The sequence below is a fragment of the Bombina bombina genome, chromosome 1 (genome assembly GCF_027579735.1).
Source record: "Bombina bombina isolate aBomBom1 chromosome 1, aBomBom1.pri, whole genome shotgun sequence".
NCBI lineage: Eukaryota > Metazoa > Chordata > Amphibia > Anura > Bombinatoridae > Bombina > Bombina bombina.
Window position 1 is genome coordinate 1,440,416,371 of NC_069499.1, and position 21,236 is coordinate 1,440,437,606.

The 21,236-nt window shown below is 37.8% G+C and overlaps 1 protein-coding gene across 1 annotated transcript; it reads right to left on the minus strand.

Annotated features, from left to right (window-relative positions):
* Positions 1–1,036: 1,036 nt before the first annotated feature.
* On the minus strand, positions 1,037–1,984 carry LOC128665862 (olfactory receptor 6N2-like). The gene has a single exon (XM_053720101.1). The coding sequence runs from the start codon at positions 1,982–1,984 to the stop codon at positions 1,037–1,039; it is 948 nt and encodes a 315-aa protein (XP_053576076.1).
* Positions 1,985–21,236: the final 19,252 nt, after the last annotated feature.

Consider the following 21,236-nt stretch of genomic DNA (forward strand, 5'->3'; position numbering starts at 1 on the left):
AGTTTTTGTGTTTATAGTTACTAGTTATGTTAGTTAGTAGGGATATAAAAACATTTTTTTGAGGGTTACATGGTAGAGTGCGGATGAATATCCATAATAATGTTACAGTGAATCTGTTGTGTCCACGACTTATCCAAGGATTACAAAACTTCTATTTATGTCTTGCTTGAAAGTGCATCTGCTGATCTACTAGAGAATATAATGTACATACATATAATGTAACATGTACTGATATTTCTGATGTAATGTATGGAAATGTGACGTCTGTACTGTACAATTGTGACCTCATTAATTAAAATATATTTAAAAAAAAACAAAACATTAAATACAATTCATGTCCCTTCCTCTAACCATGGGTGCTGTCATTTTGGAACTTAGGCTACACTGCAGGTATGTGAAGGAGAGTTGCAAACACATCTGCACTGGAATGTAGTAAAAGGCGTGATTTCAACATGGTGGCACCCATGATTAGAAGGGGGTGGGCAATAGCCTTAATATTTTGCTTATAAAATTAAGTTAGTGTTTAATGTCCTTTTAAGGAAGAAATTGAGCCTATGGAAAAAATTTTTTTTAAAAGCATTATTTATATTATTTGTCACACTAAACAAAATCAAATAACCACAATATCAGGTTAGGTTAAAACATAACAATCTTGAGCAGAATGTTGCAATGACAATTATTACATAAAATTATTTGTCAATTTGATATATAACCAAAATATAACTTCAAGATACATTTTTTCTTAGTATCTTGAAGTTATATTTTGGGTTCCCCATGCTCAGTTATGACAATACCAAAATCAGAAACACTTTACAAAGTAAAAACATACAGCCTAAAATCATTATTTATAGGGAATGTCTTTTTTCGTGTTCCTGGATGCCTTACCGTTCATTATTCTGATTTATTATTAGTAATGTTTATGTTTACTAGACCTTGCCAATAAAATAGAAAACCATACGTAGAATATAGATTTCAAGATGATTTCTTCATGATGCTTTAGTTAGTACAGAAATACAGATAGAGATAAACATTTTAATTATCTTAAAAATATGTATTGCAGAAGTATTTGAAAATCTTTTTTAATGGCCATCTTCACTTCTTGGTTTCTTAAGCTGTAAATAAAAGGGTTTAAAAATGGAATAAACATAGCATACACTAAGGCAAAGAACTTGTCATAGTCCATTGAATGGGCACCTTTTGGGCTAACATACACAATAAAAGCAGTGCCAAAAAAGAGCACCACTACTGTAAGATGAGAAGAACAGGTAGAGAAGGCTTTTAGTCGACCTCTGATGGACCTTATTTTCATGATGGAAACTATAATGAGAAGGTACATTAATATGATAAAAAATAGGCAAGCCAAGTTGATAATGCAAATGACACACTTATTTATAGTTTGGTTTAGTGATGTATCTATACATGCCAAATCCATGAGGGGCGCTAGGTCACAGAAGTAGTGGTTTATGTTATTCGGCCCACAGAAGGGCAGCTTTAGGGTTAAAGTCATTGGAATAGCTGAAGAAAGAAATCCAGAAGACCAGCAGATCAAGGCCAGTTGATTACACCTTCTGGTATGCATAATAGCACTGTACTTAAGAGGTTTGCAGATCGCATTACATCGGTCAAAGGCCATTACCCCAAGCAACCAACACTCTGTGATTCCTAAGCCATGGAACATGTAGAGCTGCGCAAAACAAAACTCAAATGAAATCCTTTTGTCACTGGTCAGCAAGAGAGACAAAAGCTTGGGCACTGTTGTAGATATATACCACATTTCCAACAAGGACAGGTGTGTGATAAAGTAATACATGGGGGTGTGCAGGTTTGCATGACTGTATATCACAAAAATAATTAGCATGTTTCCCCCAAGGGTTAAAAGATAGGCAAATAGAAACAGAGTGATTAGAACAAACCTAAAATCCCCAAATTCACCAAAACCTTGTAAGAGGAAATATTTAAATTGTGTATTGTTCCCTTTCTCCATGGCATGGGAGATATAAATAGTCTACTTTTTTGTAATGATAAATAATTTTACCTTGTTAGGATTTATTTTGTAATGATACCAAAATTATCTCAATAGTTTTCTATATAATAATTGAATTTATGTTTGTTTTTATTGATATGTACTGAAATATCCTCAGTACATCATCATACCGCATTTAAAACAACATATTTTAATAATTTTATGTGCATCAGTTTCATTTATAGTACATACAGTATTTCTTTTTTAATAAACTGGAGTTGATTTTTATTCTGCAGAAAGATTCATCCCAAACATTCTACCAGTTGTACATATAGTATATCATGGGCAATAACAGGGGCAGAAGGGGCCCACATTTTTTTTCCACAAGGGCCCTCTGTTGAGTAGGTCTGCTACTGGACAATAAAACATCATATCTTTATCAGGACAACCATAATGCAACAGGGCTTTACTTATTTATTTCAAATAATACTATTCTGCTTGTCGACTTGAGAAATGCTTCTCTCTGGCTGTACAATAAATTATTGCTTCCACCTTTTTTTAGTATTACTCTTCTAGCAAAAATAGTCAAGAAATCGACATCCAAGTGAAACTCACATGGTAGTTTCTTTCATGCATAGTCTGATAGTTCCGGTGCATTGTTTTTCTACATAAAGACTTTGTAGAGGTCCTGGTGTTCAGGAGAAAAGAGGTCACAATTTATTGTTACTACTGGCATCTAAACCATTGCTGTAATTAAGAAGATATTGCTATATTTACAAACAAAGAGACATTGCTACTATTGCAAACAAAAAGATACTACTACTATTATAAGCAAAGAGGTATTGCTACAATTGCAAACAAAGAGAGACTGCCACAACTTAATCATCTGAGTTTAGACTCTAAATACGCTAGGAATAGCGATTTTTAAGTTTACATATAGCCCATAACGCATTCAATTGGCTGTTTATAAAATTTCTTTATGTGATTTTTTTTATGTAAATGCCTAGCTTTAGTGAAAGCCATTTTTTAGTATTGCAACACTTTTTTTACTTGTTTTTATTCTTAATTTTTTATGAAGCTAACCGCACTTACTTTATAATTCTGGAGGAACTTTTAATGTGGTATAATAAATTGATATTTAATCTATTAAGTTTGTTTCTATATACTTGAACACATTTTCTATCTCATTTGATTCTAATAAAGATCTGACTAATTGCTCAAATATTGAATGGTAACTGTAGATAGTAATATACAAGGAAAAACCTTTTAAGCTAAAGGGAAGGTACACCCTATACATCCGTCCATAGATCATTAACCTCTAGTGCTTTTTTTAGCGCCTCATCTACTCCCCCCTTTTTTCTTTATTTCTTTCAGTGCAGGGGTTGTATGTAAGCTTGTTTTTATTTACAGTTACAAAAATGGAGCCATTGTGAATAAAATTGTAGTCACAGATTTTTTTTATCATTGCCATTGGATTCTGAAGTAACTATCTGTGGTATAGATGACATGCCAGCAACAAAATACGGAATGTTATACATTAAATAATATAAGATTGACAAACTGCACTTTGAAATGCCTTCTTTTTGCCAAAATACAGATTAAAAAAAAAAAAAAATAATGGGCCTAGTAAAAATACATTTGAATCACCTGACTTTATTTTTACATTAGCAGACAGAACAACAGGATAACAGAACAACAGAGGCTTATTAGCAATAGTATATTTATTTTAAACACATTAGCAACAGTGCTAGTGAAAATCTGATGTTTAGGTAAATGCTTTATGCACTCACCTAAAACAGAGATAAAATGGTAGAAAACGAACCTGCAACCTGCTTTAGGCTAATTACATGTTCAGTTAAGTCATTAGATATATTTTATGGCTTCTATTGTATGTGTAAGGTTAACATTAGATTTAATAAATTCCCTTCTATACCACATAATCAGATGAAAGCTCAGATCAGATCCATGTCTAGGAAGGCCTATTTATACCACTTATACTCAGATAATTCCATATGTGAGGAGTGCTGGCCTGACTGCTGAATATACATGGCAGCCAGTCTGTTACTTTTTATACAGCAGCTACACATGCTCTAGTGGAATAGAGGTGCAGCACCAGAGCCCTGGTCGAAACACAGTTACAATAGCCCTGGTGCTTTTGCACTGGCTGCAACTCCTATCATATCGCTCTGGCCTTTATCCTTCCCTACAATATTCATATGATTTACGTACAGGTTTTCTACATTTTCTCCACTGTACAGGTTTTCTACATTTTCTCCACTGCTATTTACTGAAAACTGATTATATTTGCTGTTATGACCAATACATATGTTCTCTACCAATGAAAACACTGTATAAAGTACTTCTATTTAATGACACTTATAGTAGCAAGATAGTATCCACCTTTGGTATACTAGGTGCAACTCCAGGTCATAAAATATAACAAACTAAATAACAGTAGCAGAATGTCTATTCAGTTTTATACCTGGGTAATAACATTGTAATACATGGTAACAAATGGTTCAAGTGAGCATACATTTTCTAGAGTCCACTGTATAATGCCTGTCAAGTTTATACCCTGGTGACCTTATTTTAGCTTGTCGTACATCAATAAAACAACTCAATTTGATGCCATATGTTGTCTACCACCTAGAGATTTTCAGATATTTTAAAATACCCTTGATACCCACAATCTGAACCTGCTTATAACAGAGTAATACCCCTATAACTGTTCCTGCAGTGTTATGCAATGGGGTGCGCCAATGTTTAGGGCTACATATTGAATGCCATTCGGTAGATGATATCTATGAATCAGATGATAATTGTTTTTTATGATTAATGTACAAAACATTAGGAGTACTTTAATTCTTTAATTTGCAATATTTACATTACATAGACATAATAAAATATAAAAGGTACAAATTTGACTATAATTTTCAAGTTTGCTCAGATGCAAGATACATATGTTTAAAAAAATGCTTGTTCTAAAAGTTTTTACTAACTTTTTTGCCAATCAATGTAAACACATTAGCTTAGGACCTGATCTTTCTTACAGTGCTTTTGGACATATTCTTGTGCTATTTCAAACACTTATTGGAAGCATTTTGGTTAAGTTGGGCTCCATTCCAATCCATATAAAAAACTTTAACCATGGAGTTTGATGTCATGCAATTAGGGATGGGCGATTGAGTTTATATTTGAATTTGAATGTTAGAACGAATGTTATTGTTGAAATTCGATTTACATAATAGAATGTTGATAAGAATGAATATTCTTAAAAATTCTATTATCGAATGTTATTTACAGTTTTCGAATGTCACATTTCAGTTTCGAATGTCACATTTGAATGTGACATTTATAAAACACAATTGTAGACTAGAAATACTATTTCGAATTCCAATGTCACATTCGAATTCCAATGTCACATTCAAATTCGAATATTACATTTATAAAAGACAGTATTAGACTAGAAATACTATTTTGAATTCAAATGTCACATTCGAACTCAAATGTTATATTTGAATTTGAATATTACATTTATAAAACACAGTATTAGACTAGAAATACTATTTCGAATTCGAATGTGATATTCGAATTCGAATGTCACATTCAAATTTGAATATTACATTTATAAAAAACACAGTTGTAGACTAGAAATACTATTTCGAATTTGAATCTTACATTCAAATTCGAATGTTACATTTGAATTTGAATATTACATTTCAAAATTGAATGAATACATAGCTAAACATTCTATTATTCGAACAAATATTTTCAAATTTTATTGAAAATTTTGAAAACGAAAATGCAAAAATAGAATGTTATATAAACATTCGAAATTCGATTTGAACGAACGAATGTATCAAAATACGTTTTATATTTCGAATTCGCCCATCCCTACATGCAATTCCTTATTTTATTTTATACCTTCAAAACTCCTAAAAGCATGTTCTGCCATCAGAAGCAGATTTTTATATGTTAACAAACCAATTAATTTCCTAATTATTAATGTTCAAAATTGCCCTTGTTACTCTAAGAAATATTTGTTATTTAATGAAAAACAAAAGAAACAATAAAACCTGCTCACAATCACAATTTTAATTTGTTACCAGGAGAACTTATATGATTTGGGCAACATATTGTATTAAAGGGACACTCAAATTTTTTCCATTTGTATCATCTTTAATACTTCATGTTTTTACACACCTGCATTATTTATATGATCAATGTTCTCTTGAAATGGTTGCATACTATCTGATACACGTCTTTTGCCCTCTGGTGGATTATTGATGCATTACACACAGTAGAGTCCTGTTAAATATGTAGTCAAAATTGACAGCCTTCCTGACGTAGCCAACATACATTTTAAGGTCAAAGTCTTTGCCATTTTCTAAAAAAACTTGCAGAGCATTTGCATTAACATTTCTTTGTTAGTAATATTCAAATATGATGTTTTACTTGATTAGAATAAGTCCTACATTTTTTAAAAAAATCCTACCAAAATAAAAAAAAATTAAATAATATGTAAAATGTTAAAAGGTTCATGTTTTGGGGGAAAAAATAACCAATTTATTGATAATGTTCCAAATGTTTTTGTTTCTAAAAAAAGAAAACAATTTGGTATAAAAGCCAAACCTCATAACACCCGGAGCGTCAAATATAATACAAAATGTATCATATAAAAAAAAAAAATCAAAACCATTTTTTTTCTCAATTATGTCTAAAGGTGCAATACAGATTATTTTTTTTTTACTATTATTTCATTAGCCAGGCTTTACAGGGCTAAAAAGTTAGATAGCACCAATTTTGCATAACCAGCATTGTTATATTAATATACTTATATCAGTTCTTTCTTTAGCTTTTTACAGTCTTGCACAACAGTCAGACAGAGCTAATTTATGTGTGCTATATAGATAACATTGTGCTCAAACCTGTGGAGAATAATAATGGATTCACAATCTGAATTTAAATCCATAATTATCATAATGTAGTCTAAATCTACAGTATAAAGCTTGCAAGGTAAAATGATAAAAATGTGTTACGACATTAATAATAATGTATGCATGTACAGTGGGGAAAAAAAGTATTTAATCAGCCACCAATTGTGCAAGTTCTCCCACTTAAGAAGATGAGAGAGGCCTGCAATTTTCATCATATTTAAACCTCAACTATGAGAGACAAAATGTGGAAACAAATCCAGACAATCACATTGTCTGATTTGGAAAGAATTTATTTGCAAATTATGGTGGAAAATAAGTATTTGGTCACCTTCAAACAAGCAATATTTCTGGCTCTCACAGACCTGTATCTTCTTCTTTAAGAGGCTCCTCTGTCCTCCACTCATTACCTGTATTAATGGCACCTGTTTGAACTTGTTATCAGTATAAAATACAACCTCAAACAGTCACACTCCAAACTCCACTATGGTGAAGACCAAAGAGCTGTCGAAGGACACCAGAAACAAAATTGTAGACCTGCACCAGGCTGGGAAGACTGAATCTGCAATAGGCACACAGCTTGGTGTGAAGAAATCAACTGTGAGAGAAATAATTAGAAAATGGAAGACATACAGGACCACTGATAATCTCCCTCGATCTGGTGCTCCACGCAAGATCTCACCCTGTGGGGTCAAAATGATCACAAGAACATTGAGCAAACATCCAAGAACTACACGGGGGGACCTAGTGAATGACCTGCAGAGAGCTGGGACCAACGTAACAAAGGCTACCATCAGTAACACACTACGCTGCCAGGTACTCAGATCCTGCAGTGCCAGACGTGTCCCCCTGCTTAAGCCAGTACATGTCTGGGCCCATCTGAAGTATGCTAGAGAGCATTTGGATGATCCAGAAGTGGATTGGGAGAATATCATATGGTCAGATGAAACCAAAGTAGAACTGTTTGGTAGAAAAACAACTTGTCATTTTTGGAGGAGAGAGAACACCATACCTACTGTGAAGCATGGGGGTGGCAACATCATGCTTTGAGGCTCTTTCTCTGCAAAGGGAACATGACGACTGATCCGTGTACATGAAAGAATGAATGGGGCCATGTATCGGGAGATTTTGAGTGCAAACCTTCTTCCATCAGCAAAGGCATTGAAGATGAAATGTGGCTGGTCTTTCAGCATGACAATGATCCCAAACACACCGCCCAGGCAACGAAGGAGTGGCTTCGTAAGAAGCATTCCAAGGTCCTGGAGTGGCCTAGCCAGTCTCCAGATCTCAACCACATAGAAAACCTTTGGAGGGAGTTGAAAGTCTGTGTTGCCCAGCGACAGCCCCAAAACATCACTGCTCTAGAGGAGATCTGCATGCAGGAATGGGCCAACGTACCAGCAACAGTGTGTGACAACCTTGTGAAGACTTACAGAAAACGTTTGACCTCTGTCATTGCCAACAAAGGATATATAACAAAGTATTGAGATGAACTTTTGATATTGACCAAATACTTATTTTCCACCATAATTTGCAAATAAATTCTTTCCAAATCAGACAATGTGATTGTCTGGATTTGTTTCCACATTTTGTCTCTCATAGTTGAGGTATACCTATGATGAAAATTACAGGCCTCTCTCATCTTCTTAAGTGGGAGAACTTGCACAATTGATGGCTGACTAAATACTTTTTTCCCCCACTGTATATCCTTCTATAGTGTTATAATACAATCTAGAATTTCCTATTCCTAATAATCTAAACATTTATTTTGTTTTTGCTTTTAAAACTGTAGCGCTACCTACCTTTACTGGATCATGTTGTGTTGGTACAGTATCTGATAATTGTAATCATAGATAAAGTATTTATAGTACTAGATGCTATAACCGCATTATCTCTGCCTTCCAATAAAACACAGCTAAGGTTTTATACTTCTACATTTGATGGCAAATTAGTTAATAAGGGTAACATATGGGACATCTATAAAACGTGTACAAATCATTAGGGGATTCATTTTCTTTGTTTTTTCATTTAATCACCCTATATTTTTTTCAAAGTAATTATTGTTGTTTTAATTGGATAATCATTTGGTCTGATAAACAAACAATAAAAAACATTGCTTTTAGATATGGAAATTATAGTCAGAAATAAGTACCTTTGGAAAAAGTATTTGCTTTTATATGGGCAAATATATTTCTTCTACTCTACTCTTGGGCTGGAATCATGTATAATTCATAGAAGTAAAGATTGATGTGAAAACCACATTTTTTTCTTTCATTATTCAGAGAGAGTGTACATTTTTAAACAACCGTCCTATTTACTTCTATAACCATATTTGCTTTGTTCTCTTGTATCCTTTTTTGAAGAGTAAATGTAGATAAGATGATAGGAGCTCAGAAGAGTGCATGTGACTGAGGGAACATATAACATCAATGAAAGTGTAGGAAATCTAGACTGTAGCTCCTTAAAGGTTAACGTTCCCTATAAGGTCTAGAGTCTAGTTCAATGTGTATTGCCATTTTTGTTGCAAAGTTATGGGAATGTCTGTTCTAATCTTAAAGGTATGGATGTGAGTTCATCTTTCTCTTTCTCCTGTGGATCAAATGATTTTCACTCCCTTTCTTACCTTAATGTTTCTTTTGTGCATATGCTGTCAGCAGTTATAATTTCACAATCATTTCTTGTGAAATGCCACCTCCTGCACATTTGTGGCCAATCAGCCGCTAGCAGGGGGTGTCAATCATCCTGATCGTATCCAATCAGGCTGATTGCTGTCCCTGCCTCAGAGTTGGTGGATACGTTAAGGAGTAGCGGTCTTAAGACCGGTGCTTCTTAACTTATGTTTGCAGCATGTGAAATCGGCCACCATGAATCCACCATCCGTTCTGTAAAAAAATGCTTTCTCTCATTTCTCCTGAATCTGCTACCCGCTAACTTTAGATTGTGACCTCTTGTTTTTGTTTTTATTTTTTTTGGAAAATACTTTCAGCTTCCACATTAGTAACATATTTGAAGGATTCTATCATGTCACCTCTTTCCATTCTCTCCTGTAAACTGCACATATTTAGATCATAGAGTCTGTCTTTATGTGATTTCTATTTTAAGCCATGCACCATTTTAGTAGCCCTCCTTTAGACAGTTTCTAGTTTATTTATATCATTCTGGAGAACTGTACACAATATTCCAGTGTCATAATAATCTTGCTATTTCTGCTACTAATACCTCTCCCAATGCAACCAAGTATTCAACTGGCCTTATTGGCTGCACTGCTGAATTCTCTACTGTGTGAGGGTGTCAGGGTTGTGTTTTTGGTTTATTTACAAAATGCCTAATTTTTAAGGGATTAAGTTCGTTCTGTGCCGACTTTTGACTACGCCTCCTTTTTTTGCGTTACGGAGAGGCGCCATTTTTGATGGTTGAATGCTTGTGTTCTACTCTGCCCCGTTCTCTGGCATGAGAACAGAATGGAGCTGACGTCCTATCTTCCTTTTCTTTTCGAGTAAAAAAAGGATATGTTTTGTTCTCAAGTGACACTGCTGTGTAAATAAAAAAAACAAGCACGTTAATTCCCAATACGCATACATTCACTAAGTTTCAGTGTTTTTTTTTTAATTTTCAAGAAAATAGCATATTACAAACAGTTAAGAAAGAATATATATAGTTACAATACAGAGAAATATACCCGCATCAAAAAGTCATAGCTTAAGACCAGAACCTCAGATATCTTTAAATGGTTGGAATATAAGAATATTGTTGGCTACCAGAAGTGCCGCCGGTCGTCAACCCAGCATTAAACTCAGGACTATACAACCAGTAGTCGAAGTTGGGTTACGTCCAAGGTCTGAATCTGTGGTCGTGGCTAACATATCACTGGAATCACAATCTAGAATTGGGATTATATATATATGAGTCCAGCCAGAATAGAGGGCACAGAAATCACGGGCACTCTAAGTGGGTAACATAAGGTCGGTCCGTGGGTAGTAACTATACCTAATCGAACCTCAGTGTTCAATGAGCTTATTGAGAGCACCTAATCTGTCCATCTCACATAAAGGGGAGAGATAGGGGGGTGTACAAAGAGTAGGGATTGGGGGGGTTAGGTAGGTAGAAAAAAAAAGGGGGGGGGAGCCAAAGAAAGCAGAAAATTTTGCCCAGCAGGAGATACTGACATCTGAACAAATAAAGGGCCTTCGGTAAGAGTGACATTTTAACTGTTGCCACCCTACCAACCCACAAAACCTCCTGGAAGTCCCACTTTAGTGTCAGGGACTTCAATTCTCCTAGGAGTCTGTCAAAATTCATCCTCACCACAGAGTTAAGGTTACCACTCAGAAGTATTCCTAAGTGCGTCAAGTGAGAGTCAGACCATTGAAAGTCAAAAGTTTTCCGAAGGACGGAGAGCCGGTCGGGCAGAAGATTAAGGGCGTATGCTTCTGTTTTCAGTTTATTGGATTTATAATAACTAAGTTTCATAAATAGGTCAATCAAATGAAAAACTGCAGGGATTGAAGTCTCTGGGTTAGTCAATATCAATGTGACATCATTCGCAAATAGCAACATCTTCTCTTCATGTAAGGGGTACCTGATCAGAAGAGGAGGGGTGACAGGGGGCACCCCTGCCTCGTGCTGTTCGAAATACTAATTCAGGAGAGCAGAACCAAGGGCCTCTCACCCTGGCATATGGTGCCAAGTAAAGCGTTTTAAGATTTCTGATCGCTAATGTGATCTCTCTAGCATGAAAGGGTTGCATCAGGGCATCTCTATGCTCGTCCGTAAGTGTTGGCAAGTGTAGTTTCTCGAGAAACTGGGATATCTCTTCAACAGAGGCCTCCTCAGATGGCTCACAGGTTTTAATATTGTATAAATTCTCATAGAACTCCGCAAATGCTGATCCAATATCTGCCGGTGTGTATACCTTCTGACCTTTGTGCAAAATAAACGGAATTCTGGCTGCAGCCGTACGGCATTTGAGTTTATTGGCTAATAGGGAGTCAGCTTTATTACTTTTGTGATATAATACTTGTTTGAAGGTAGCCAACGCTTTCTGGATCCTATTGAGTTCCAGATCCTTTATCAGACCCCTCAAGCGGGTAACTTCAGACGAGCTTTGTTGGGATGGATTTGCTATATTTTGGCACTCCGCCAATCTTAGCTCTTGTAATAACTTACCTAGAGGTGCCTTTGAGAGCTTACATATTTTGGCAAGCTTGGAGATGCATACCCCCCTTAGGAAGGCCTTCAGTGCCGCCCATCTCACCTGGTGAGAAGTCTGACCCTCCTTATTTATTGCAAGGAATTGTTGGATCTCCTCCCGAAGGTGTTGGATAAACAGGGCGTCTTTTGAAAGGAATTTGGGGATTTTCCATTACGGTTTAACCCCATGGGTTTCTCCACTTTTGATCTTAAAAGAGACTGCATCATGGTCCGACCAGACACAATAGTGAATTCTTGATCCCTCTACTAAATTCATCATCCAAGAGTCAACAAAGAAATAGTCGAGGCGAGAATAAGATCTATGTGAAGCTGAGAAATAAGTGTAGTCTCTCAAATCTGGGCAGAATGCCCTCCAAACATCATATAAAGAGTACTGAAATATTACATTTCGGAATTTAGGGTCCAAGGTTTTAAGCGTTGGTATTTTCTTATCTATATAGGGATATAGGGATCCCAGACAAGATTGAAATCACCCCAACTATTAGGGTCCCCTGCTTCAGTCTGTCCACTGAAGTTAAGAGGTTTTTTTAGGAATACAACCTGTCTCTGGTTTGGGGCATACACATTGACTAACGTATATATAATTGGTAGTTCAACCTGCAGATCAAAATAAGAAACCGTCCCTTTTCGTCGCATATCTGTTGGATCAGTTGGAAGAAGGTGTGCCTCCCAATAAGAATAGAGACCCCTCTACACTTATCTTTATAGGTTGAGTTGAAAATATCTGAGAACTGAGGGAATTTAATAGAAGGAACCTGCGAAGAAGCCCAATGAGTCTTTTGAAGGAAGACCACATCGCCTCCATAAGGCTTAAGAAATTTTTTCAAAAGGCTCCACTTGTTGGGGGAGTTCAACCCCTTAACATTAAGAGTAAGAAATTTCAGCATGGTTGGTTGAGTCATATGAAGATACAGGGAAAAAAAAACCAAAACGACAGCACTAGGGAAAGTAACAGGAGGGTAACGGGGTGGGGAAAGAAATAGGCCTATGGGTAAAAGGCTAGACGGTAAGCTCAAGGAAAAAATCCAAAAACGTTAGGCCCAAAAAGGAACCTGCTCAGATTTCCCAAGCCCTGCTGTCCGGACTGGTGAACTCAAATGCTGGAAGTGGCAGAAAAGAAAGAAGGGCAAAAAAGAAAAAAAAAGCGATTCGCACTAGTAGGCGAAAAGAAGTTATAGAATCTGTGTTCTGGTGTTTACTGTGTAAACTTATGTTTCATGGGGGGTTTAAAACTCGTGAGTTTCTACCGGATGGCTACCGATAAAACCAGCAGCTGGAGAGGATATATTAATCAATCATTAGTAAACAAGTTACAACTTTGAAGGAAGGGAGAGAGAAGTCAGGGATTACTATTACTACGTAACTGTTCAAAGTTAAACTGAAGATGGCACGTCATTAGGTCTCAGTTAGGGAGAGACAGGGCACCGGGAAAGCTAAGGTCATACTTGTCGGAGACAAAGACATGTAAGGATTGGTTCAAAGGAGTTAGATATATCTACAAATTAGACTATGTGTTGTAGGAATATTACTTTATCTCCTAACATAGCGCTGGTGTAGCAAACTTATGGAGAGTCTTGGGTGTGTAACAATCTAATGTTGTGTATTATGAATAACAGAGCAGTCTTCTAAGTCAGGGGCTTAGGGACAGTCTACCATAGAATTGTTATTGTTTTAAAAGATAGATAATCACTTTATTACCCATTCCCCAGTTTTGCATAACCAACACAGTTATATTAATATACTTTTTACCTCTGTGATTACCTTGTATCTAGGAACCTTCTTCCAGCCCCCTGATCACATGACTGTGACTGTTTATTATCTATTGTCTTAAATTTAGCATTGCTTTGTGCTAAATCTTAAATAACCCCCTGTGCCTGAACATAGTGTTATCTATATGGCCCACGTGTACTTTCTGTCTCTTTGTGTTGAAAAGAGATTTAAAAAGCATGGGATAAGAGGCAGCCCTCAAAGGCTTAGAAATTAGCATATGAGCCTACCTATTTTTAGTTTAAACTAAGAATACCAAGAGAAAAAAGCAAATTTAATAATAAAAGTAAATTGGAAAGTTGATTAAAATTAAAAGTCCTATCTGAATAATGAAAGTTTAATTCATACTAGACTGCCCCTTTAAGTTACTCCATAGAGTGAATTATAGCTGCATGTACGGGAATATGACACATCTTTTCTCAATAATATTAACCCAAATACAGATGAAGTACAACCTTATAGATCAATGCAATTCTAGTGATCTGTCTCCCCCGCAGGTAGAGCCCACGGCCAATAAAAATTATCATTAGGGTTAGGTGGGACCTCTCTTATATTGGGCCGGGGCTCCCCCCACCAGCCAGACAGAGCGCAGCAGTAGGTGTAGCGGGCAAATAATTACAGTTGTTCATATCAGATAGGCCAAACATTTATATTGAGTAGAACAGAAATCATATATTTAACAATAAGCTTATGAAACTCTTAGATCAACTTTAATTGAGAAACGGGCCTAGTTTGTGGAAAAATAACAAATTATCATACATCCTGCTAATCGGTCACATATCCTCCATGCTGGACTACCTCGCCGCCTGCTCCCCAAATCCAATCCTCTGTATCACAACTGTGACCAGGAGCACTATCTCAAAAAAAGCAAAAGATTCACTGGCAGATATTTATACTAAAGAGCTATGGTATCTTAAATTTACGAAAAACCCCTACAAAACTTTTATAGCAGTAACTAATAAGATAACAGATATAGCATATGTGTAAATATTAATGTTATACATATCCTAGTTATTGTAGAATGTGGCTATCAGTCACATGTCTTGCATGCTGAGCACCCCCATCACCTACTCCATGAAGCCAAACCTCCCTGTCACAACTGTGACCCGGAGCACTATCTCAAGATATTTGGCAACATAGAGTTGACCAGGCATAGCAATTAGTGAAGAGTTACTCTCATTCGACTCATATATAAGTTAGGCATTGAGAATTCTATGAAACATTATTAACTAGGATTAGGAAGAGTCCAACTTTTCGAATGTATCTCATAGGAAGCAAAAAAAGTTACTAATAAACAGTTACAATAAAGAACATATATATTGCAAATTAACAGTAAAAAAAAAAGAGAAAACAAATAACCCCTGCCTCCTCTCTCTCCAAACATTAATACTTATCGATATATAGGTCAGTCAGAGTCCAGGACATCTCCACCAACTGTAGATAAACCCTTTGTGCACGTGGGATCAGGCTGTATCAGCACATCTCTATTAGGACGTAAGCTTGGAAGTAGATTGTCTCTGTGGCAGAGGGCGCCACTTTGTAGCAGAGGGGCTGAGAAGGTTATCTGTCACTGGAGACTTGACTGGCTCCTCTGGAGGTGGATGAGTATAGCTGATGTGTGGGTCCTCTCTAGTTGAAGTGGACTGCGCAGGGTCCCAGTTCTTAAGGTACTGGAAAACTCTGTCTGGCGTTGTGGCAGAACATAGGTGTTCTTCCTTTTGGATGAGTAATTTTGTGGGATATCCTCACTGATATTTGATGCCCTGTTGTCTCAACGTCTTAGTAGCCTCTCTGAAGGTGGCCCTCTTCTGAATTGTATATTGTGAAAGGTCAGGGAATACCTGTATGCCCTGGAATCATTCAGGAAGGGTCGGGTTGGAAAACATTGCTCTGGCTATCTGTTCCTTGTAAGTAAAGAAATTAAAGCGGGCAATAACATCCCAAGGTTTTTCAGCAGACACATTCCTACCTCTCGGTAGTCTGTGTACACGGTCCAGTAAGCTTTCACTAGGTAGAAGTGGGGTCTTTAGAAAGGAACAGAATTCATTGAGAAAGGATTCTAAGTCCGCCGTCGAGATGTTCTCCGGTATTCCTCAAAACCGCAAGTTGTTGCGGCGGGAGCAGTCCTCCATATCCGCCATCTTGGCCTCCACAGTATCCAGCATGTCTACCAGTATTTGAGAGTGGTTAGATAGGCTATCTTGTTCCACTATGAGATCCTCTTGTTTCTGTTCAAGAGTATCTACTATCTCTCTTAATGTCTTTCTTAAGATCGGCAATCAAACTTTTGAAGGTTTTGGTTAGTGAATCTTGCAAATAATTGATTTTCTGGGTGAGAGTGTCCACAATCTCCGATGACATAGTAGGTGGTAGATCAGAAGTGCTTTGTGAATCTAGGTCTAGCGAGTCACTATCAGAGCGAGGGCTTACCTTATTGTTGTCAGTGGCAGGTGGTCGCTCTAGTTGTGATTTGGGCTTAAAGTGGTCTGCTAGCGACTTCTTATAGGCAGCTTGACTTGTAGTTTTCCTCCTAGACCCCTGCGGCATATTAGGGAAAGAAAACAGCAGTTTACTGCGCCACAGATTCTACTAGAATAAATTGGAAGCTGATGTCCTGATGAGTGCACTGAATTGGTCAAGACGATATATATTTTGAAGCTGAGATTAACTTGATACTATCCCATAGCTATTGGGGCCAAATGGCTCCCTGGTATTTCCCCAGCTGCCGGCCTTTCAGGGCTTTACCCTCTCATGTTGTTGTAATGGCCATCATTAAAAGAGAATGCCATGTCGAGCAGTTATTATGAGGCTCTCTACTGTAGGATCTTTACTGTACTCTTTATTAGTTCCACTCCCTAGGGATACTGTTAGGAAGCTCCACTTGTAAAATAGGTCAGCAAATTCCGCATAAGTTGTGGTCCACACTAAAGCTTCAGCCAATATGGCTGCATATACGGTAAATACCAATTCAATTATTGTCCCAGAGCACACTGTAGCAGTTATTATGAGGCTCTCTACTGTAGGACCTTTACTGTACTCTTTATTAGTTTTGTTCCTTAGCGATACTGTTAGGAAGCTTCCGCTAGTAAAATAGGTTAGCAAATTCTGTATAAGTTGTGGTGTACATTAAAGTTCCAGCTAATGTGGCTGCATATACGGTAAATACCAATCCAATTATTGTCCCAGAACACACTGTACTCTCAACCGGCTCTCTACAACTTCCCTGTAAGTCTGATTGTAGGTGAAAAGCCTAAAAGGTGTTTCGCAAGGTTTGTCTACTCCTGCAGCGGTTACTTGAGGGGTTGAGAGGTCCCAGGGGTGCCACACCATGAGGTAGGGGGTGAATAGGCCTATTCAACTTTATAGGAGGCCTCCTGGAAGTCCCGTTATCTTAGGCCCCAAAATACCACTAGGGCCACCTAGATTTAATTGTTGTGGCTCAGTTTTATAAAGTAGGGCTAGGTAGTGCAGTCTGTTAAAGAAATCAAGCCCTGTATTCAATGGCACCCCTGTCTTAATATCTACCCATTCCGATCCTCTCTCACCTCTGACTGCGTGTCTCAGGCCCTGAAGCGGGCTAGGTAATGGAGTTCAGCTGCCGGGTGTTGTAAGGGGCCATCCACTGTGACCTGTGTTGAATGGGCTGGCCTCTTAAAGATGAGTATTCAATCTCTCCGTTGAAAGCAGCAGGCGACCCTGTGGTAAGGCCTTAAACCTCTCCACAACTCTGGTGGCACAGGGAGGAATGGCGCTCAGCAAGATGGCGGAGCTTCGCGCCAAAAACTTCAATCTGGGCCGCAGCACGGGGAGACCACAGGAGAGTCCACCGGAGATAGAGAACAGTAAATCCTGCTGTTCTTTAGGAGGGGAGCTGGTTTGATCCTACGAATAGCTCTCGGGTGGGTAAGTCCAGGTTGCGCTGGGTGATGGCGGCATATGGTGTTGCCACGGAGCCTCTGGTAGCGACTATGGTAGGTTATGCTGTCTCCAAACAGCTCAGTCAGCAACAGTCTTTTGCTCCGGAGCGGATCCCCGACCCTCCAGAGCAGTTGTGGGGTGCCTCCGAGGCACAGGGTACAAAGATGGTCGAGTGTTGGCCTGAGAGTTGTAGAATGAGAAAAAAACGGCTCAAAGTCTCCGGATATCGAGCTCAATAGGGTATGGTCACTCTCTGGGTAGAGTTTCAAGTAGTTTTGAGTCCATAAAGCAGGAGTATATCGAGTAAAATATACTTTTAAAGGCTTCACAGTCAGGAGCTCTCTTTCTGCACAACTACTCACGTTAGCGGTTAGCTCCGCCCCCTCAGTGTTTTCTTTATGCAAGAGATCAAGTTAGTTTATCAGACCATTTCCTGCAGGATGTTCTTATTGTGCATCTGTGTATTATGGGTAGCCTGTTCTATATGTTTATGTTAGATTTCCTTCACCTAAGGAAATACTATTCTTATTTCTCTGTATAAGTTTCTTGCTATAGGAACAGAGGTCTGTTTATAAAAAAAATATTTTAAAGCTTTTGTTCTTCAGAATTTATTTTAAACAATTATTTTGCTGATATTTTTTTTCATCTGAAAGGAATTTGCCCCAATCCGGGATTAGTCCATGTGGGGGGGGTTGATTCTCTCTGTTTTTTCTTCTATCTTTAATACGAGATGTCCCAGATAGTCTGTGGACATAGTTCTTCAGGGTTTCTATGTAGTAGTCATTCCTTCTCTGCCTGAGGCAGGTTCAATTTTATCTGCAGGCCAGATAATGGTGAGACATTTTTGTGGTGCTTTGGGATTTCTCTTCCCTGTAAGGGATAGTTCTAGTTCCTGTAAGAGAACAGGGCCTAGAATTTTATAATTCCTCTTTGAGGGTCCTGATTAGGAGGGAATTTTCGTCATATTGTAGACCTAACGTGTCTCAACAGGTTGTCTTATGGTACCGTTCTTCAATTCGAAACCAGTAGTTCCTTTCTTCCTTTTAAACTGGGAAGGGTCAATTTATAGTGACCATAGTCCTGGAGGATGCGTATATTGCAGTTTTCTGAGGTTTGCCTCTCTGTCACACTTTCAGTTTGTGACTCTTCCCTTTGGCCTTGCCATGGTTCTCAGAGAGGGATGTGTTTGCAGGTATCATTTCAGGGGTTGCTGTGGTGCCATTCCTGGACGTCATAATGGTTCAGGTGCCATGTGATCAACAAACAATTTCTCATTCTGAGATATTGTTGTCTTCATTCCTCGATTAGAAATGAATCTGTAAATAAGTTCCCTTGGTCCAGCTACAGGGGTAGTTTCTTAAAGACCATATAGGTTTACTTCTCTCTGAAGTTATTTTTGACAGAGGTCAGAAAATGGAGGATTTTTTATTCTTTCCTCTTTCATCTCTCTACGGTTTGGCCTTTTAGGGGCCCAATGTATGGAATGGTCTGATGATTGCTTCATTGGACATCAATCCTTTGTCTGATCCATCTGAGAGTCTGCAGTTATGCATGTTCAGATAGTGGACCAAGGATTTTGTGGCTCTGACTTAGAGGATAGATCTAGATCTGCCGACATTAAATTCTTCCCTGGGATTCAGAAAGGGGACTTAGTGTTAGAGCGCTCGCTTTTTTTTGTTGAAAATTTTCTTTATTAAGAAATATAACATAATTACAAGCAAATAGACAAAGAAACAACACAAGTTACGATGTACTTCTGATATCACAGGATGATTTCTAAACAGTAGATAATATGCTTGACTACCATAGAAGGAACATCCTAATATATGTGGGAGTGGATATTAATAAAGCTTACGACAAATGCAATTGTAACTCCCTTTAGTATACCGCTGTATTTTGTGATAATAGGTTCTGACAACCAAAAATAACAGATAATGTAAAATATACAAGCTTAACTTATCTTTCTACCTAAGGTAGAAGACCACAGGAGAGTCCACCGGAGATAGAGAATAGTAAATCCTGCTGCTCTTTAGGAGGGGAGCTGGTATGATCCTGCGAATAGCACTCGGGTGGGTAAGTCCAGGTTGCGCTGGGTGATGGTGGCGTATGGTGTTGCCACGGAGCCTCTGGTAGCAACTACGGTAATTTATGCTGTCTCCAAACAGCTCAGTCAGCAACAGTCTTTTGTTCCGGAGCGGATCCCCGACCCTCCAGAGCAGTTGTGGGGTGCCTCCGAGGCACAGGGTACAAAGATGGTCGAGTGTTGGCCTGAGAGGTGTAGAATGAGAAAAAAACGTCTCAAAGTCTCCGGATATTGAGCTCAATAGGGTATGGTCACTCTCTGGGTAGAGTATCAAGTAGTTTTGAGTCCATAACGCAGGAGTATATCGAGTAAAATATACTTTTAAAGGCTTCACAGTCATGAGCTCTCTTTCTGCACAACTACTCAAGTTAGCGGTTAGCTCCGCCCCCTCAGTGTTTTCTTTATGCAAGAGATCAAGTTAGTTTATCAGACCATTTCCTGCAGAATGTTCTTATTGTGCATCTGTGTATTATGGGTGGCCTGTTCTATGTGTTTATGTTAGATTTCCTTCACCTAAGGAAATACTATTCTTATTTCTCTGTATAAGTTTCTTGCTATAGGAACAGAGGTCTGTTTATAAAAAAATATTTTAAAGCTTTTGTTCTTCAGAATTTATTTTAAACAATTCTTTTGCTGATATTTTTTTTCATCTGAAAGGAATTTGCCCCAATCCGGGATTAGTCCATGTGGGGGGGTTGATGGTTGGGGTTTTTTCTTCTATCTTTAATACGAGATGTCCCAGATAGTCTGTGGACATAGTTCTTCAGGGTTTCTACGTAGTAGTCATTCGTTCTCTGCCTGAGGCAGTTTCAATTTTATCTGCAGGCCAGATAATGGTGAGGCATTTTTGTGGTGCTTTGGGATTTCTCTTCCCTGTAAGGGATAGTTCTAGTTCCTGTAAGAGAACAGGGCCTAGAATTTTATCATTCATCTTTGAGGTTCCTGATTAGGAGGGAATTTTCGTCATATTGTAGACCTAACGTGTCTCAACAGGTTGTCTTATGGTACCGTTCTTCAATTCGAAACCAGTGGTTCCTTTCTTCCTTTTAAACTGGGAAGGGTCAATTTATAGTGACCATAGTCCTGGAGGATTCATATATTGCAGTTTTCTGAGGTTTGCCTCTCTGTCACACTTTCAGTTTGTGGCTCTTCCCTTTGGCCTTGCCATGGTTCTCAGAGAGGGATGTATTTGCAGGTATCATTTCAGTTATTGCAGGTATCATTATTGAAAATTCTCGTCCATTGGTCAGAGGATAGGTCAATTTGTAAGTCTTCTGTCCATTTAGCAGCATAAGGTGGGAGATTTCTAGAGTGGTGTTCTAATATTAATTTATAAATCATGGAAAGTGAACGTTTTGAA